Source organism: Thamnophis elegans, chromosome Z, assembly GCF_009769535.1.
Source record: "Thamnophis elegans isolate rThaEle1 chromosome Z, rThaEle1.pri, whole genome shotgun sequence".
Classification (NCBI taxonomy): domain Eukaryota; kingdom Metazoa; phylum Chordata; class Lepidosauria; order Squamata; family Colubridae; genus Thamnophis; species Thamnophis elegans.
In genome coordinates, this window is record NC_045558.1 from 57,145,588 (window position 1) to 57,162,489 (window position 16,902).

The window sequence follows — 16,902 nt, forward strand, 5'->3', positions numbered from 1 at the left end:
CCACCAGCGAAGGGGTGGGGGAGTGGCAGTCATCATCCGAGAGTCATTAGTTCCTCGTGGGAGCCCTGCTCCGGAGACTGTCGGGTGTTAGTCCCTTCTGGTGAAGTTGGACCTTGGGGGTCAAGTGGGCTTGTTTCTAACGTACCTACCTCCCAACTGCATTACAACAGCCCTGCCTATGCTCCTCGAGTCAGTAGCCGGACTGGCTGTTGAGTTCCCCAGGGTGATAGTGCTGGGGGATTTCAACCTGCCGTCACTCGGCGAACGCTCGGATGGAGCACAGGAGTTCATGGCTTCCATGACAGCCATGGACTTGACCCAGGTAATTCAGGGTCCGACTCATACAGCGGGTCACACACTTGACCTTGTGTTTCTCTCGGAGCAGTGGAGGCGTGATCTAGAATTGAAGAGCATAGAGATCTCGCCCTTGTCATGGTCAGATCACTTCCTACTGAGGCTCGACTTTCAGAAACCACTCCCCCACTGTATGGAGGGGGAACCGATTAGGTGGTTCCGCCCCAGGCACTTAATGGACCCTCTGGGATTTCAGAAGGTGCTTGGTATGATACCTGACTCCCTTGCTCACAGTCCGGCGGAGTCCTTGGTTGCTGCCTGGAATACAGCAGCGGCTGAGGCTCTGAACTGGATCATGCCTTTACGGCCTCTCCGTAGCAGTGGATCCAGGAGGGCTCCTTAGTTTACCGAGGAACTCCGGGAGATGAAGCGCCAAAAGAGACACCTAGAGCGACGTTGGAGGGCTAGTAACTCCGAATCTGACTGAACACAATTAAGAGCCTTCATCAGGACTTATCTAGTGGCAATAAGGGCAGCAAAATGTGCTCATTTTTCCGCTCTTATTGCATCCGCAGAATCTCGCCCAGCCACCCTGTTTAGGATAATCCGCTCCCTCCTGAAAGGGAAGGATGTGGGCGAGCCCTTACAGGGTAGAGCTGAGGAATTTGTTCAGTTTCTGTCGGATAAAGTCACTCGGATTCGGACGGACCTGGACTCCACTTGGACAGTACCAGCCGAGATGCCGGGGGAGGGTCTTGAGCGGATTTCTTGGAGCGAGTTCCAACTTGTCGCTCCTGAGGAGGTGGTCAAGGCCATGGGAGCGGTGAGTGCCTCCACCTGTTTACTGGACCCGTGTCCCTCCTGGCTGGTCTCGACCAGCAGGGAGGTGACACGAGGCTGGCTCCAGAGGATTGTTAACACCTCTCCTTAAGAAACCTTCCCTGGATCCAGCCATTCTTAATAACTATTGTCCAGTCTCCAACCTCCCTTTCGTAGGGAAGGTTGTTGAGAAGGTGGTGGCCTTTCAACTCCGATGGACCTTGGATGAAGCAGATTATCTGGATCCCTTTCAGTCGGGTTTCAGGCCTGGTTACTGCACTGAAACTGCTTTGGTCGCCCTGACCGATGATCTCTGGCGGGCCAGGGATAGAGGACATTCCTCTATCCTGGTGCTTCTTGACCTCTCAGCGGCCTTTGATACCATCAACCATGGTAACCTTCTGCGACGGTTACGGGAGGTGGGAATGGGAGGCACCGTCTTACAGTGGTTCTCCTACCTCTCGGACAGGTCGCAGTCAGTGTTGGTTGGAGGATAGGTCCCTCAAATATGGGGTGCTGCAGGGTTCGTTCCTGTCCCCCCTCCTATTTAATATCTACATGAAGCTGCTGGGTGAGATCATACTCCGGCACAGGATCAAATATCATCAATATGCGGACAATACTCAATTGTATCTGTCTGCCCCGTGCCAACTCAGCGAAGCAGTGGAAGTGATGTGCCAGTGCCTGGAGGCTGTCAGGGTCTGGATGGGAGCGAACAAGACCGAGTGGCTATTGATGTTGCCTCCCAAGGATAGTCCAGACATTCCATCTCTTAGCCTAGGGGGTGAAATTATACACCCCCTCAGAGAGGGTCCGCAACCTGGGTGTCCTCCTGGACTCGCAGCTGATGTTAGAACACCATTTGTCAGCTGTGACCAGGGTAGCTTTCGCCCAGGTTCGCCTGGTGCCCCAGCTGCGGCCCTACCTGGACCGGGAGGCACTTCGAATGGTCACTCATGCCCTCGTCACCTCAAGGCTGGATTACTGTAATGCGCTGTATATGGGGCTGCCCCTGAAGAGTGTTCGAAGACTACAATTGGTCCAGAATGCAGCCACGCAAGCGATACTGAGTGTACCTAGAAACACCCATGTTACACCCATCCTCCACGAGCTGCACTGACTCCCTATTGGTCTCCGAACGCGCTTCAAGGTGCTAGTCATTACTTTTAAAGCCCTACATGGTTTAGGACCTGGCTACCTGAGAGACCGCCTCCTGCCACATACCTCCCAACGACCTACAAGATCTCACAGGCTGGGCCTCCTCCGGGTGCCGTCGGCCGGACAATGCCGGCTGGCGGCCCCTCGGGGGAGGGCCTTCTCTGTAGCTGCGCCGGCCCTGTGGATCGATCTACCCGTAGAGATCCGGACCCTTTCCACTCTCTCGGCCTTCCGAAAAGCCACCAAAACCTGGCTGTTCCGGCAGGCCTGGGGCTGTTGATCAAATGTCCAGCCCCACCTAGACAGAATGGATGGTGTGTAATTTTAATAATTGTATTTTTATTCTTAATATTTTAATTTTTTTTATCTTGTTTCTGTAAGCTGCCCAGAGTCCTATGGGATTGGGCGGCATACAAATTTTATTAAATTTCAAATTTCAAGTTGGCTTCACCCCCATTCATAGGCAAGAAGCTGTTTGGAGAAGCCTTGGATCTTATCCTGGTAGACACCAAAGGCAAAAGCATGCTGCCTTTGTTTAGACAACGAGATAGATGTTCATATCTTATTTTTGCAGTCAGCCATTTTGGATGCCGGAATCAGGCATCGACTACCAACAGCCACAGCGCCAGTTCTAGGGCAGTCAGGACAGACAGCCTGACAGGTCGGACTTAAGGAGTCGGCAGCATTTTCAGGGCAAGAGGCCCTTTTGAGGGACAGGAAGTTGACCCTTTCATCGCTCCAAGTGACTGCAGAGCCACCACTCTCATCAGAGGTCGGCTCAGCCTCTTTCTCCACCAATGGGAGGCTATAACATCAGACAGATGTGTCCTCGGTTCAGTTCAATGTGGCCTAGCACTGGTATTTCTTTCCAAGCCCCTGGAGTTCTTTCTCAGCTGCCCTGTCTCCAGGGATGCAGTAAAGAGGTGCCTGATGGACACAGCCATCCAGCATTTGCTGGAGATTCAGGCCATCCAACCGGTCTCTCGGATCAATGGGGTCTAGGATTCCACTCCTTCCTATTTGTGATCCCAAAGAGCTCGGGGTGGGTGGAGGGCAATTTTAGATCTAAAATGTCTCAACAAGTGCATCGCTTACAAGCAATTCAAAATGCAGTCAAAATGCAGTAGGGTAGAGTTGATCCGGGAGATCCCCAAGACACGTTCTGTTCCTGTAGGTCTCCTCTCCAGGCTCCTGGGCAAGTTCATCTCGTGCATCAGGATAGTGCCCTGGGCACGCCTCCACGCCAGAGAACTGCAGTGGTTCCTGCTACTGCATCAGAGAGACCGGACGAGCAACGCCCTATTCAAGGTACTGGTACCTCCCCAGGTATTCCTCTCCTTCCATTGGTGGATGTCCCCGACGCTGTCCAAGGCTTCCCTTTTCAGGGAACCAGAAAGATTGGTCCTGCCTACGGACATGAGTCTATTCGGCTGGGAGACACACCTGGGCTTTCAGATAGCTCAGTGCAGGTGGACACCCACGGACATACGGAAGAGCTGGTTGGAGCTCAGAGAGATACACCTGGCTCTTCGACACTTCAAGGAGGCAATGGTTGGTCAACACCTCCTGGTCCTGACGGACAGCATGGTGGCCAAAGCCCATGTGAACAAGCAGTGGGACACACATTCCATGGTGCTGCGTGACAAAGCTGTTCGGCTAGGCAATTTGGCGGAACGGAATCTCTCGTCGATTTGGGCGGAACACATCTCTGGGGTGAACAATCAACAACCAGACTGGCTCAGCAGGGAGACTATGGAGAATGGCAACTGCTTCCCAGCATCTTTGATCGGATTTGCCAGAGATTTGGTCGGCTGACAGTGGATCTCTTCGCCACCCTGTCGAACACCCAGGTTCCAATGTTCATCTCGCGGTTCCTGGATCGAAGAGCGATAGATGTCGATGCCCTATGCTGCAAATGGCCATCAGGTCTCCTCTATGCCTTTCCCCCCTTCCCCGCCTTCCCGGGGTCCTGAGGAAGCTAGTGTTAGAGAGAGCCGAAGTGATTCTGGTACACCCTTCTGGCCTCGACGTCCCTGCTTCGCAGACCCTAGTGGGACTGTTGGCGCTGCCCCACTGGAGAATTCCCAGGGTGGAGGTAGCCCTGCGCCAAGGAAGTCTGGATCACCCGGTTCCAGAGTGGCTCCATCTAACTGCTTGGCCCTTGAGCGGAAGCAGTTAAGGGAGGCACAGTTCTCTGTCAGGGTGATCAGGACCATCGAGGCCTCCAGAAGGAAGTCCACCACACGCATCTATGATGTGACTTGGGGTTCCTTTGTGTCTTGGTGCAGGTCTGCCCAAGTGGAGCCGACTTCGGCTTCAGCACTGCAGGTACTGGAGTTCTCCAAGATGGGTTAGAGAAAGGTCTGGCCCACAGTACCCTCAGGAGGCAGGTCTCAGCCTTGGCCATGGTGCTTGGAGGTATGGGCTCTCGACCCTTGTCCAAGCACCCGGTCATAAAGAGGTTCCTCAGAGGGGCGGCTAATCTCAGGCCCCCAGTAGTTCATTGCTTCCCCACCTGGGACCTCCCCACAGTTCTCCAGCCCCTCACGAAGGTGCCCTTCGAGCCCCTGAGGGAGGTAATAGTCCAGCTCCTAACCCTCAAGGTGGTTTTCCTGGTAGACATCACCTCAGCTAGGCGTGTATCTGAGATCAAGGCCTTATCCACCAGGGCGGATCTGTGTACCTTTCACAACAACAGGGTAGTGCTCCGACTTGACCGGCTTTCCTGCCCAAGGTCAACACCACCTTCCACAGGGCCTGCAGGTGGTGCTTCCGGACTTCTGTCCAGCACCTTCCAGGGAAAACGAACGGTCCTGGCATCGCCTAGATGTGTGTAGAGCCTTGCGTATTTATCTTAAGCACATGGCTGCCTTCAGGAGGTCAGAGGCGCTCTTCATGTCCTTCCAGCCTTCTAACAGAGGGGCAAAGGTATCTCCTGCCACCATCAGTAGGTGGATTAGACTAGCTATCACCAAGGCCTATGAGGCATGTGGGATCCAGGTTCCAGAAGATGTCGCAGCGCACTCTATCAGGAGTATGGCAACCTCTGTGGCCTGGGCCATCCAGGTACCCATTGAGGATGTCTGCAGGGCGGCCGCTTGGGCCTCGCCCTCCCCCTTAATCAGGCATTACCGGATGGATGCTTCTGCGGAGGCATCCTTTGACAGGAGGGTTCTCCAGGGAGTGCTGGATACTCGGGGGGCTCAGGCCCAATGATTCCCTCCCATGGACATCTAGCCCACATGTGACTCCTCCCACGCCTCACTTCGGAGATTGTCAGTTGGTCTTATCTGAACTGCATGTCTTGAAGCTGGCGTAGGAGGAGTCACTTCCCGTCCGTTCTGTGTGCTCCTGCGCATGGGGAGGCCTGAGTGAGTTAGTTGCTGGTCAGTCAGGGCCGGGGAGGGAGTTGGTGTGTCTCTCTGTTCCCTTCCTTCCCAGGCTCTTCTGCGACTGGATCATCAGTTAATCTGGGGAGTAGGAGGAAGAGTAGAGGAGTGGCCTCAAATTCTACCTCAGTCTCTGGGCAAATGGGCCATGTTAATACCCACATGTGACTCCTCCCACACCAGCTTCGAGACATGCACTTCAGGTAAGACCAACTGACATTTCCACAGGTTACTAGCCATGTCATTGATACGCCTTCGCAGAACTGGGAAAGGAAGTCTCCAGGCAGAGAAGATATGGCAAAAAGGATGACATGCTCAGTCTTCGATTGGAAGATAGAAATGTCCACCCACTCCTGATTTCTCTCTCCCCATTTGAGGAGAAACAGCATTCAGGTAGGACCAATAATCATTGTCAACTGCCATGATTCGCTTAACAAATGTAGCAAAAAAGGTCATAAAATGGGGCAAAACTCACTTAACAAATGCCTCAACAACAAAAATGTTGAGCTCAGTTGTGGTCATAAATAGAGGACTAACTGTAGTCCAGGGATTAAAAGAATTCCTTCTATTGTTTACATTGCTCCTTTATCATGAGCAATGATACTAAGGATTTCCAAGTGACTGGAAGAAAATATAAAATATTTTGCTCTTCTTCACTCTTCCCATGATTTGCATCAAGGATGACAATAATATTGAAGATACTCTGTTTGTCAGCAAATCATATTCTGTTAATTGCTTATGCTAATTTATTGTGAAGAGAGTATGGGCAACTGTTTTTGCTTGTTGGAAATTCTTGTGACTTAATTCCTTGAATCAACACAACTTTTCCTCTCACAAGAGGATCGGTTACTGTCACATTTTGCAGAGAAGCTGTTGCTTCATAGTTTTTTGAAAAGATAACCAGATAATTTTGCCTCTGGAGTTCAAAAGCAATCCTTCTCCAGTCAGTAATGGAGGAATCATCAACTAGTGCACATAACACAAAGGAAGGCAAAACACTGATTGAATGCTAATCTTGCATTCTCCCATTAGCTGCAGGAGGCAACCTTTTAGTTCATAATATTCTCAATATTTCAAGAGTCAGATGTAATAAAAACCACTGAGGGTCTATTTCAATATAATTTTGAGGAGTAGAAATGGCATTATGAAAGTGCCAGGCTTGCTCAAAAGAGCTTTTTTGTAAGACTACAATGATACAGTACATGTATATATACAGCAATATGTGTTTCACTTGATGGTATTGTACAATTGTACAGGTAGTTCTCAACATACAAACATAGCTGAGCAAAGGGACAGTACACTTAATAATTGTTAAGTGAGTTTTGCTCCATTTTATGACCTTTCTTGCCACAGTTGCTAAGTGAATCACTGCAGTTGTTGAGTTAATAATACAGTTCTAAAGTGAATCTGACTTCTCCAAGCATCTGAATTTTGATTATGCAATGGTAATAAGTGTGAAAAATGTTCATAAATCATGCTTTTCAGTGCTATTGTTGCTTTGGACAGTCACTAAATGAATAGTTATACGTTGAAGAATACATGTATTAATTGTTTTTATGTTTGCAAATACTTAGTCTGCTCTTTCTTCAAAAGCTTCTAATGTGGATAGTTATTAGAATGCACATAAATAAAATGTATATGAAATTATTTTAAAAGGCACAAAAATAAACTCATAATAAAAAAATAAAAAAATGAACCAATAACACCATTTATATGTGAATACAATGTATTCATACAATACATATCTAGATTAGATAAACAGTTTTATCAAAACTTGTAGGCTATCACAAGAATTATATTAAGACTCAGTTTTGTTGAGATGGGCAGCTATAGTTGTGAATAAAATAAATAAGCAAGCAAGCCAGGATCCAGTGGAAGAAATAAATAGTTCTGTTTAACAAAATAAGGATGGAGAAAAAATCAGGACTAACAAAATTTAGATAGGGTAATATGCTGTCAAGTGATACTTTGTGTGCTCCCCAACTTAAAATCAACCTTTGCATTACCTTGTACAGAAGAGTTGCCTTGTTACAGTCCTGTTACATCTTTTGTGCAGAAAAGAGAATTTTCTCAGGTCTTAGAGTGGTGCCCGAAAATCTCGTGTCCTTCTTTAGAGATTTTCAAATATTGTTTACCCACTGCAAATTTGTTTCAAATATGCTGGAAATCAACTCTGAGAATTCCCTTCCAATATTTTCTAAAACTCTGTAAGTGGTCATTCAATACAGGTAATCCCCAGGTTACAACAGTTCACTTAGCGATCGTTTGAAGTTACGACCTAGCCCTCCCCCAAGTACTTATGACCCAGTCCCGAAGTTACAAATGCTGCAGCACCACAGCTGTCATTCACACTTATAAATAATGGTAGAAGTGCTGCCACATTCACCCTGCCTATGTCCCCTCTCCTGATCAGGTCTTCACAGGAACTCCACTTGTGGAGACTCACTTATCTCTCTGTTGTGGGTGTTTTGCCTACTTCGCCTAAAGTGCTACTGATCTCGCATGATATCGCAGTAGTTTAGCTCTCTGCAAATTGTGGCCTGGATGAGATCTGTGGCAGAAGAGCCAAGGTGGCGCAGTGGTTAAATGCAGCACTGCAGGCTACTGCTAGATCAGCAGGTCAGCGGTTCAAATCTCACCGGCTCAGGGTTGACTCAGCCTTCCATCCTTCCGAGGTGGGTAAAATGAGGACCCAGATTGTTGGGGGCAATATGCTGACTCTCTGTAAACCGCTTAGAGAGGCCTGAAAGGCCTATGAAGCGGTATATAAGTCTACTGCTATTGCTATTGCAAACAGATGGAAGGCTTCAATTCTTCAGCATTCCCTCCTTTGCTGTTTCCTTGTTGAAGCCTGCAGGGAGATCGTGACCCTGTAGGCTTCTGCAGCCCATTACAAAAAGCCTTTGTCATTACAAGCCAAGTTTGGGAGGGGTGGGTGCATCCCTCCAAGACTCCATTCGTACGGCAACAGCTTTTTACAAAGGGCTGCTGAAGCCTACAGAGATACAATCTCTCTTACAGACTTCAGCAGCTCTTTGCAAAAGCCTTTGCCTGCAAGAGCGGAGCTTCGGTGGGTCTGGTGTGTTCCTCCCAAGCTCCGTTTGTGCCGGCAAAGGCATTTTACAAAGGCTTGCCAAAATATTTGGAAGCCAATGGCACACTTTTAGGCAGTGGATTTCACTTTTAGGCAGTGAGTTGAGATTGAAAGCATCTGAGCATCATGATCTCATGCGGCAGAAAGGCTGGAGAGAAGTCAGCTCACTAGACTTATGTAAGATAAGTGACCTGGTGGGGCAGGATGTAGGGGAACAATTGTGGGGATCATGAGATATTTCAGTGGGTCAGGGAGGCTTTGGGTGGTCATTTGGCCTGTTCCATCACTAGCCCCGCTCTACCCCCCAGCCTTCCCTACCCTGAGATACTTCATGTGCGTTTAATGACACACATGTTCAATTAGTGAATGAGTGGACAAAAGCAGGGAGCGATCACTCCTACGAATCCTTGGGTTATGAATGTAATTAGCAGGTTCCATTAAATTTGTAACTTGAGGATTACGTGTATAGCTGCAGAGAGCTAGGATAGGCTAAATTGCTCTTAAGTGGGTGAGATTAACTGTTCTTCAGGCTGGAATTTATTATCAATTACAAATATTTAATTTTGATCTGCATTCTGATCTTTAGGAGCATTCTAAGTATATGTAAAGTATAAGAATGACTGCTATTTCACAATGTCTGATTTTCTACTAGGTTGATAGTTTGATAACTTTTTTAAAAAAATGTACTCGAACATAAAGGAGAGCTAGAATCATTTTCATTCTTAGTACTTTGTGAAGATTAATAGTATTATTGCTAATGTTAATTGTAATCTGGATAATAATAAAATCAGTTGAGGAAAATGGAATGTTTTTGAACAGAGCCCAGACTGAAGTCAGCAAAACAAATGAACAAATTCAAGACTACTATGGTAAATTCAACAAGATGAAATCAGAGCAAGGCAACAATGAGGCCAAGTTACTTGCTGAACTGGATGACCTAACTAGAACAAAGCAGTTCCTGGAAGAAAGGTTAATTGAACTTCTCAGGTTGGTAGATTTATTTTTAGATTCCTTCACAATCAAATGGAAAAAAAATTTTTTTCCACTTCTAAATTTTACTGCTACAAAATTTAAAACCATATTTATGGTTCGCAATGCACCCCACAAAGTTATCTTAAAACCTTCAATTTAAAATATTCTAAATATATTGTATTCTTCTCTGCAGCACTAATTTGCTTTTTGTCCATTTGGAATTCTACAAGGATTTTCTCCCTCCTTTACCCAGGAAGTGTGTTATCATTCAGGAATGGAGTTTGCTTCCAGGCCTTAGAATAGAATGAGATGGAATGAGATTGGAGGTCTTCTAGAAGAATCTATACTATTTTAGATAAGTGACTGTCTAAACTCTAGACCTTCTTAAAAACATCCAGTGTTGGAGCGCCCACGATTTCTGGAGGCAAACTGTTCCATTGGTTAATTGTCCTCACTGTTAGGAAGTTTCTCCTTAATACCCCATTGCTTCTCACTTTGATTAGTTTCCAACCATTGTTTCATGTTCTGCCCTCTGGTGCTTTGAGGAATAATTTGACCCCTTCTTCTTTGTGGCAGCCTCTCAAATATTGCAATGCTGATATCATGTCACCCCTATTCCTTTTCTTTCGACTAGCCAAATCCAAATCCTGCAGCAGTTCTTCATATATTTTAGTCTCCAGGCCTTTGATCTCGTAGTGGTTCTTCTCTGAACTTTTTTCCAAAATCTCAACATATTTTTATAATATGATGACCAAAATTGGTTGCAGCATTCCAGGTGTGGTCTTACTAGGGTACTATAAAGTGATACTAATACTTCAAATTATCTTGATTCTATGCCTCTGTTTTTACAACCCAGGATTATATTAGCTTTTTTAGATGCTGCTGCACATTGCTGGTTCATATTCAAGTGATTACCCACTAGGACTCCAAGGTTCCTCTCACAATTACTGTTTTTGAGCCTAATCTGTACTTATACTCCTTTAATTTTTCCTGCCTAAATGTAACTGAATACCACTGAAAAAGAGAAAGAAAAACTTTGAGAAACCACCATGGCTGCACAAAGATCTCTTTGACAAACTGAAAGACAAAAAGGGCAAGTACAAAAAATGAAAAGAGAGACACTTAACTAAGGCTGATTCAGTAGATAACCAGAATATGCAAAGATGAAGTCAGGAAAGCAAAGGATCAGAATGAATAAAGACTTGTAACAAAAGTCAAAGATAATTTAAAAAAAAGGTTTCTTTCAACATATTAATAATAAGAAAAAAGTCAAGGAAACAGTAGGTCCACTAAAAAGAGATGGGAAGGAAGTAACAGGCAGTAGGGAGAAAGTAGAGCTGCTTAACTCGTTCTTTGCATCAGTCTTCACACAAAAAGAAATTAAGGCAACGTACCAAAAAAACTATTGTAAAAGACAAACTAGAAATAAAAATAAGCAAGAAAATGGTAAGGGAACACCTATCTGATCTTAATGAATATAAATCACCAGGACCTGATGGATTATATCCAGAAGGAGCTGAAGGAGCTGGCAGATGTTATCTCAAAACTATTGTACTATATCTTTCAAAAATCTTGGAGAACCAGGAAAGTACCTGAGGATTGGAAAAGGGCTGGTGTGGTTCCCAACTTCAAGAAAGGTGGTGGGGAACAGACCCAGGAAACTGAAGACCAGTCAGTCTAACATCAATACCTGGGAATATTCTAGAAAAGATAATCAAAAAAATAGATCTGTAAACAACTAGAAGCAAATAAAGTTATATCTAGTAGCCAGCATCGGTTTGCTAAAAATAGATCATGCCAAACCAAACTTATTTCATTCTTTGATAAAGTAACTAAATTAGTAGACCAGCAAAATGCTGTGGACATAATATTCTTAGATTTCAGTAAGGCATTTGACAAAGTAGACCACAACCTACTTCTTGGTATGCTAGAAAAATGTGGAATAGACAACATCACCACTGGATGGATTTGTAGCTGGCTGACAAACCGTATTCAGTGAGTAGTCCTTAATGATACTACATCCACATGGAGAAAAGTAAGTAGTGGGGTACCACAAGGCTCTGTCCTAGGCCCAATATTCCCCAGTATCTTCATAAATGACTTAGATGAGGGAATAGAAGGGGTGCTCATCAAATATGCAGCTTTCAGAAGTCCAATCTCCAACTTATTCCACAATTCACTATCCAATTTCATATTCTGGAAAATGGCAATACCATATTTTTTTACTACATTTTCCCAATGTTTTTTGTATTAGGAATATCTAGATGAATTGAGGAGATCTGGAGATGAAGTGATTATGGAGACAATCCTATAATAGAACATAGGTTCATATAGATATACATTGAAGTTTTATACAGTTGTTTGAATAAAAGATGGACATATTCCATTGTAAGTATGGATATATATATATAGGTAGTCTTTCCTCATCAACTGCTTGGTCAGCAACCTTGGAAACTACAACAACACTGAAAAAGGAGACTTATGACAGGTCTTTGAAGTTGCAGATGTTCCAGCACCCTCTGCAGTCATGTAATTTTGATTTGGGTGCTTGGCAATTGTTCTGCATTTATGACAGTCACATCATCCTGCATGCATATAATTGCCATTTGCATTCTTTACAACTGGCTTCTGATTTAAAAATTCATTGGGGAAGCTGGAGGAAGTCACAGATCATGGTCATGTGACTTCACACAATGACTGTGGGTGATTTTTTTCACAACTGCAACCAAAACTGATACAATTCAGGACAGTGACATGATGTTATACTTCGTAACTATATTGCTTAGTGATGGAGTTATAGTCCATAAATGAAGATTGCCTGTAATCCACATCTATAAAAACTCATTCTTAAATCATAAGGAACAACAATCCATTCTTAAGTCATAAGGAACATCAACAAGCAATCAAGGAGAGAACCAACCTAGAACTAAGGAAAAATTTTGTGATAGTTACAACAATCAGTGGAGCAACATCTCTAGAAGTTGTGGGTGTTCCAGCATTGGAAGTTTTTAAGAAGAGATTGGATGACCATTTGTCTGAAATGGTATAGGATTTTCTGCCAGAGCAGGAGGATGTGTTAGAAGACCTTCAAGGTCCCTTCCAACTCTGTTATTCTATCAAATATTCAATTCCAGGGTGGTTATTGGCTTATTAATTTATCTTTCTAGTGTTGAACATTTAGCTTCTTAACAATCCATTTCTGTTATCCAGTCCATCATTTTCCACATAACAAACATATAGTACAAAATAATATAAACCTCAAAGCATACTAAACCTTATCTCAAGCTTAAAATATGCAGTATTAATTCAGTTAATATGCATAATATCAATAGCAGAAAATATTAATGGACAAATTGCATATTTTCCATTTTATTGATATATTGATAAGGCAATACATATTTAAAACTTTGCACTGACCTGTCTGATTGCATCACAAGATCAATAAAGGAAAAGATTGCATTGTGGTCAGATATACATATCAGCCCAGATAGACTCTTGGTCACTTTTTCTTTACTGATGAGAAGAAATTAATATTGTTTAATCTGCAAATATATTTTGTTTTAAATCTAAAATGGAAGAATTTATTTGAAGACTGAGGAATATTTAGTATCTTTTTCTTATGCATGTGTAATTGATTTGAAGCAATATAACCTCTATCCGGCTGTGGTATCACACTCTGCAGTGTTGACTAATTTTTTTCATTGCATGTTTGACTATTTGTTAAATCCTGTGGTTTGCGGGTGATAGTTTGACATTTAAAGTTGCTCAGAAAAAAGTGCTGCTTCTCTAATAATATTTATTTAACATTAGATCCAAATGCTTACTGTCCATATGCTTGTAACAAATTACCTTCCTTGGATGTTTGGTAGCCTTGTTATTTGGTTCTTTTTCATAAATTTATTCTTCCTTAGATTATGTTCTTCTATGTGAAATTCTGCGAAAAATATTCACCCTTTTTAAATTTTCTGAATGTTTGCCATTTATTATTATCAGAGCCTAATGTATATCCTATTGATATGTAAAAGAAATCTGAATGAACAAATCACCACAAATTAGTGCTGTTTCATTCAGTTTGAAAGCAGAGTCATCCAATGTGCAATGCACCATTATGAAAAAGTATCCTCTTACATTTCAAAGCTGATTGTATCATTTTTAATTGCAGTAACTGCAGCCAAAACTTTCTGGATTGTAACAGATGATCAATTTATGGCATTGTATAGGAAATTTCGCTAAACAAACCTGAAAGATTCTATTATTGGTTTAACAAGATGTTCATATGGGAACCTTGGGTCATTATACTCCTAATCACTTAATATATAAACTGGAGTTTGTTTTTGGCTAATGTTGAAAGAGGATCAAAATGTGGGTCCTAGTTCACACATAATGCTTATCACAGAATCATAGTTTATTATTTGTTTCTGCTAAGGGAATAAACAAGAATGAATGAAAAACAGGTACCATTGAGCTTCTTTGTTCCCTAATAAGCTAGAATTGTTTTTGTTTATTGATATGAGTGCAAGTGTGTGTGCACATGTGTGTATCCATTTTATTCTTACATTTTTCATGTGCTAAAAAGTAGTCTCTCTCAAGTCAAGCTGGACTTTTGGTGAGTTCATTAAGTTTGCTTTGTGACAATGTGGAAATAATTTTCCCATTTTTTTATTTTATTTTCCAGACTAGGCAATTATTTAAAAAAGCTTTTTATATACTATAGGGAATAACAAAATCAAGATAGTCTCTTAGGACTCCAAATTTATCAGACAAATCTTAATAAAGAAAGTGAATTTCTCCTATATTTTAGACTTAAGATTTTAAAACACAAATTATAAAATGACAAATTATTCTTCATACGTGCCTTTGAAAGGGACAAGGATGCTCTTTGGCAGAAATCAGATGCTCTGGAATTCCAGCAGAAGCTCACAGCAGAGCAAAGGTGGCTTGGTGATGCCGAAGTCACCAGTTGCTTAGAATGTCAAAAAGAATTTGGCTGGATGAATCGCCGACATCATTGCAGGTCAGTATTTGAGAGGATTGAACAAATATGAGCAGTGATGATTAGCCTGATGTTTAACAATCACCACAATTTTCTATTACTTTTATGTTAAGTATACACAAATTTGGGTTTATCCCCAGTTCCATCCAAAATTCTATTCAAATACTGTTAGAGTTTGCAGCAATCCAACCAGCACACAAGGAAATAATTCAACAGGATTCATGTATAAAATAAACATCTTTATATACAGTAATGTAAAGTATGATGCATGTATACAATACCCATACAGTAGAAGCCAGAACCAGCTCAGACTCTATAGTACTGTGCAAAAGTTTTAGGCAGGTGTGAAAAAATGCTGTAAACAAAGAATGCTTTCAGACATATAAATAATGATTATTTTTGTCAATTTTCAAAATGCAAAGTGAGCAAACAAGAAAAATCTAAATCAAATCAATATTTGGTGTGACCACTCTTGGCCTTCAAAACAGCAGCAATTCTCATAGGTACACTTGCACAAAGTCAGGGCTTTTGCAGGATTATTCTCAGGTGTATGATCAACCAATTATAGCAAATGTGTGCTAATTATCATCAATGTCACACGTCGGTTGAAACCCAGTCATGAACTGAAACAGAAACAGCTGTGTAGGAGGCTTAAAACTGGGTGAGGAACAGCCGTTAGCTTGCAGCTGACATACCTGTTTATATCCTTTCCACGAAGCTTACCCATTGCTTACATTTCTGTAGCACCTCTATTTTACTCTTTAGTAAATAGCAGAAACTAAATCTGCTGTAGTCATCTACAATGATCAGTGCATACTTTGCTCCTCCCAAACGGGCTTGCATTGGTCCCACTAAATCTGAATGTACCAGCTCCAGAGCTCTTGTTATCTGCCTTGTGCTACTTTTGCTTACTGGGAATGTCTTGGACTTTGATGATGTACATACCGCACAGATCAAGTATGCTTTAAACCCTTTTAAGTGTTAGGGCAGCCTCCCTCAGTAACCAAGAAAGAAACCACTCAACTCCATTTTGCAGAATTAAGAGTATTTTTACTGGTTATGAGTAGATAGCAGCTAAGCAAAGCAAGATCTGAGGCAAAAGCGTGTGTAATCATAGATATCAATATTATCATAGATCTCCATTAGATAATTAGGAAAGAAAGACCACGAGATTCCATGTGTGGAAATCAAGTGTACTTTTACTAATTATAAATGATTAAAGGCATAGCGCAGCGAAATCTGAATATTTAGGAGCGAAAGCGATTGATATATAGAATAGCCCATTCCCCTCCCCTTGGCATCACAGTTACAGTCCAATCATAATTCTCCCAAGTGTCAGGTGCGAGATAACTTCAAAAGGCATCATGAAGATGGAATGTCGGTGCCGTTAGTCCTGGCGGGAATCTCCCACGCATGCGTAGTCCGACCAGCAGCTGAACTCCAGAACCTTCCTCCAGCACAATGAGTAACCCCTCCCAAATACCATGCCCTCCCTCCCCGTTTCATGGCAGCCGAAGCAACAGCAAAGCAGAGGCTGACAGTGACCCAAACTCGCTCCCCCTGGTAACCCCATCCCATAGTCCATCTTTGAAAAGCATCATCAGGTTGGTATGCCGGATAGTTGCCCTTGGCGGGCAAATCCACTATCTGCAGTATGCGCAATAGATAGTGAGAACAAAACTCCCTTTTCTTACAATCACTCCTGTACTTAAAACTTTCCCTCCCAAATACCATGCCTCCCCCTCCCCGTTTCAGTGACAGCCGAAAGCAAGTAGTGAAGCAGAGGCTGACATCCGGCCCTCCTCCAGGAAAAGAAGTCATCCCTGCAAGACAAACAAACAAAGAAAACAGGGACAAGACAATAAAAGAAATGTATAAGTAAATTTAGGTCAAGATTTGTCAGGGCATTTAGAGTAGAACGTCCACAAGAGTCTAGGAGCCCTAACATGGGATTTATCAACCCATTCAGCTTGGGAGGGGGGAAAATGTTTCCAGGAGACTAGATATTGAATTCGATTCCTATGTTTCCTGGAGTCCAATATTTCCTTAATCTCAAAATGTTGCTCTCCTTCAATGAGAAGAGGGGCAGTGGGTGCAAGTAGGGGCACACGAAAAAAGGAAGTGTGCTCCGGTTTCAAGGGGTTCACATGAAACACAGGATAAATCTGGTTAAGATGCTTCGG

General features: G+C 43.2%; 1 protein-coding gene across 2 annotated transcripts in view; it reads left to right on the forward strand.

The window, feature by feature from the left end:
- FYCO1 (FYVE and coiled-coil domain autophagy adaptor 1) overlaps nucleotides 1-16,902 on the forward strand; it is a 130,241-nt gene that overhangs the window by 62,958 nt on the left and 50,381 nt on the right. For both annotated transcript variants that reach the window (XM_032235241.1, XM_032235242.1), the window contains exons 11-12: nucleotides 9,574-9,741; nucleotides 14,591-14,740. In XM_032235241.1, coding sequence (XP_032091132.1) covers nucleotides 9,574-9,741; nucleotides 14,591-14,740 — 318 coding nt within the window. The remainder of the gene's footprint in view (nucleotides 1-9,573; nucleotides 9,742-14,590; nucleotides 14,741-16,902) is intronic.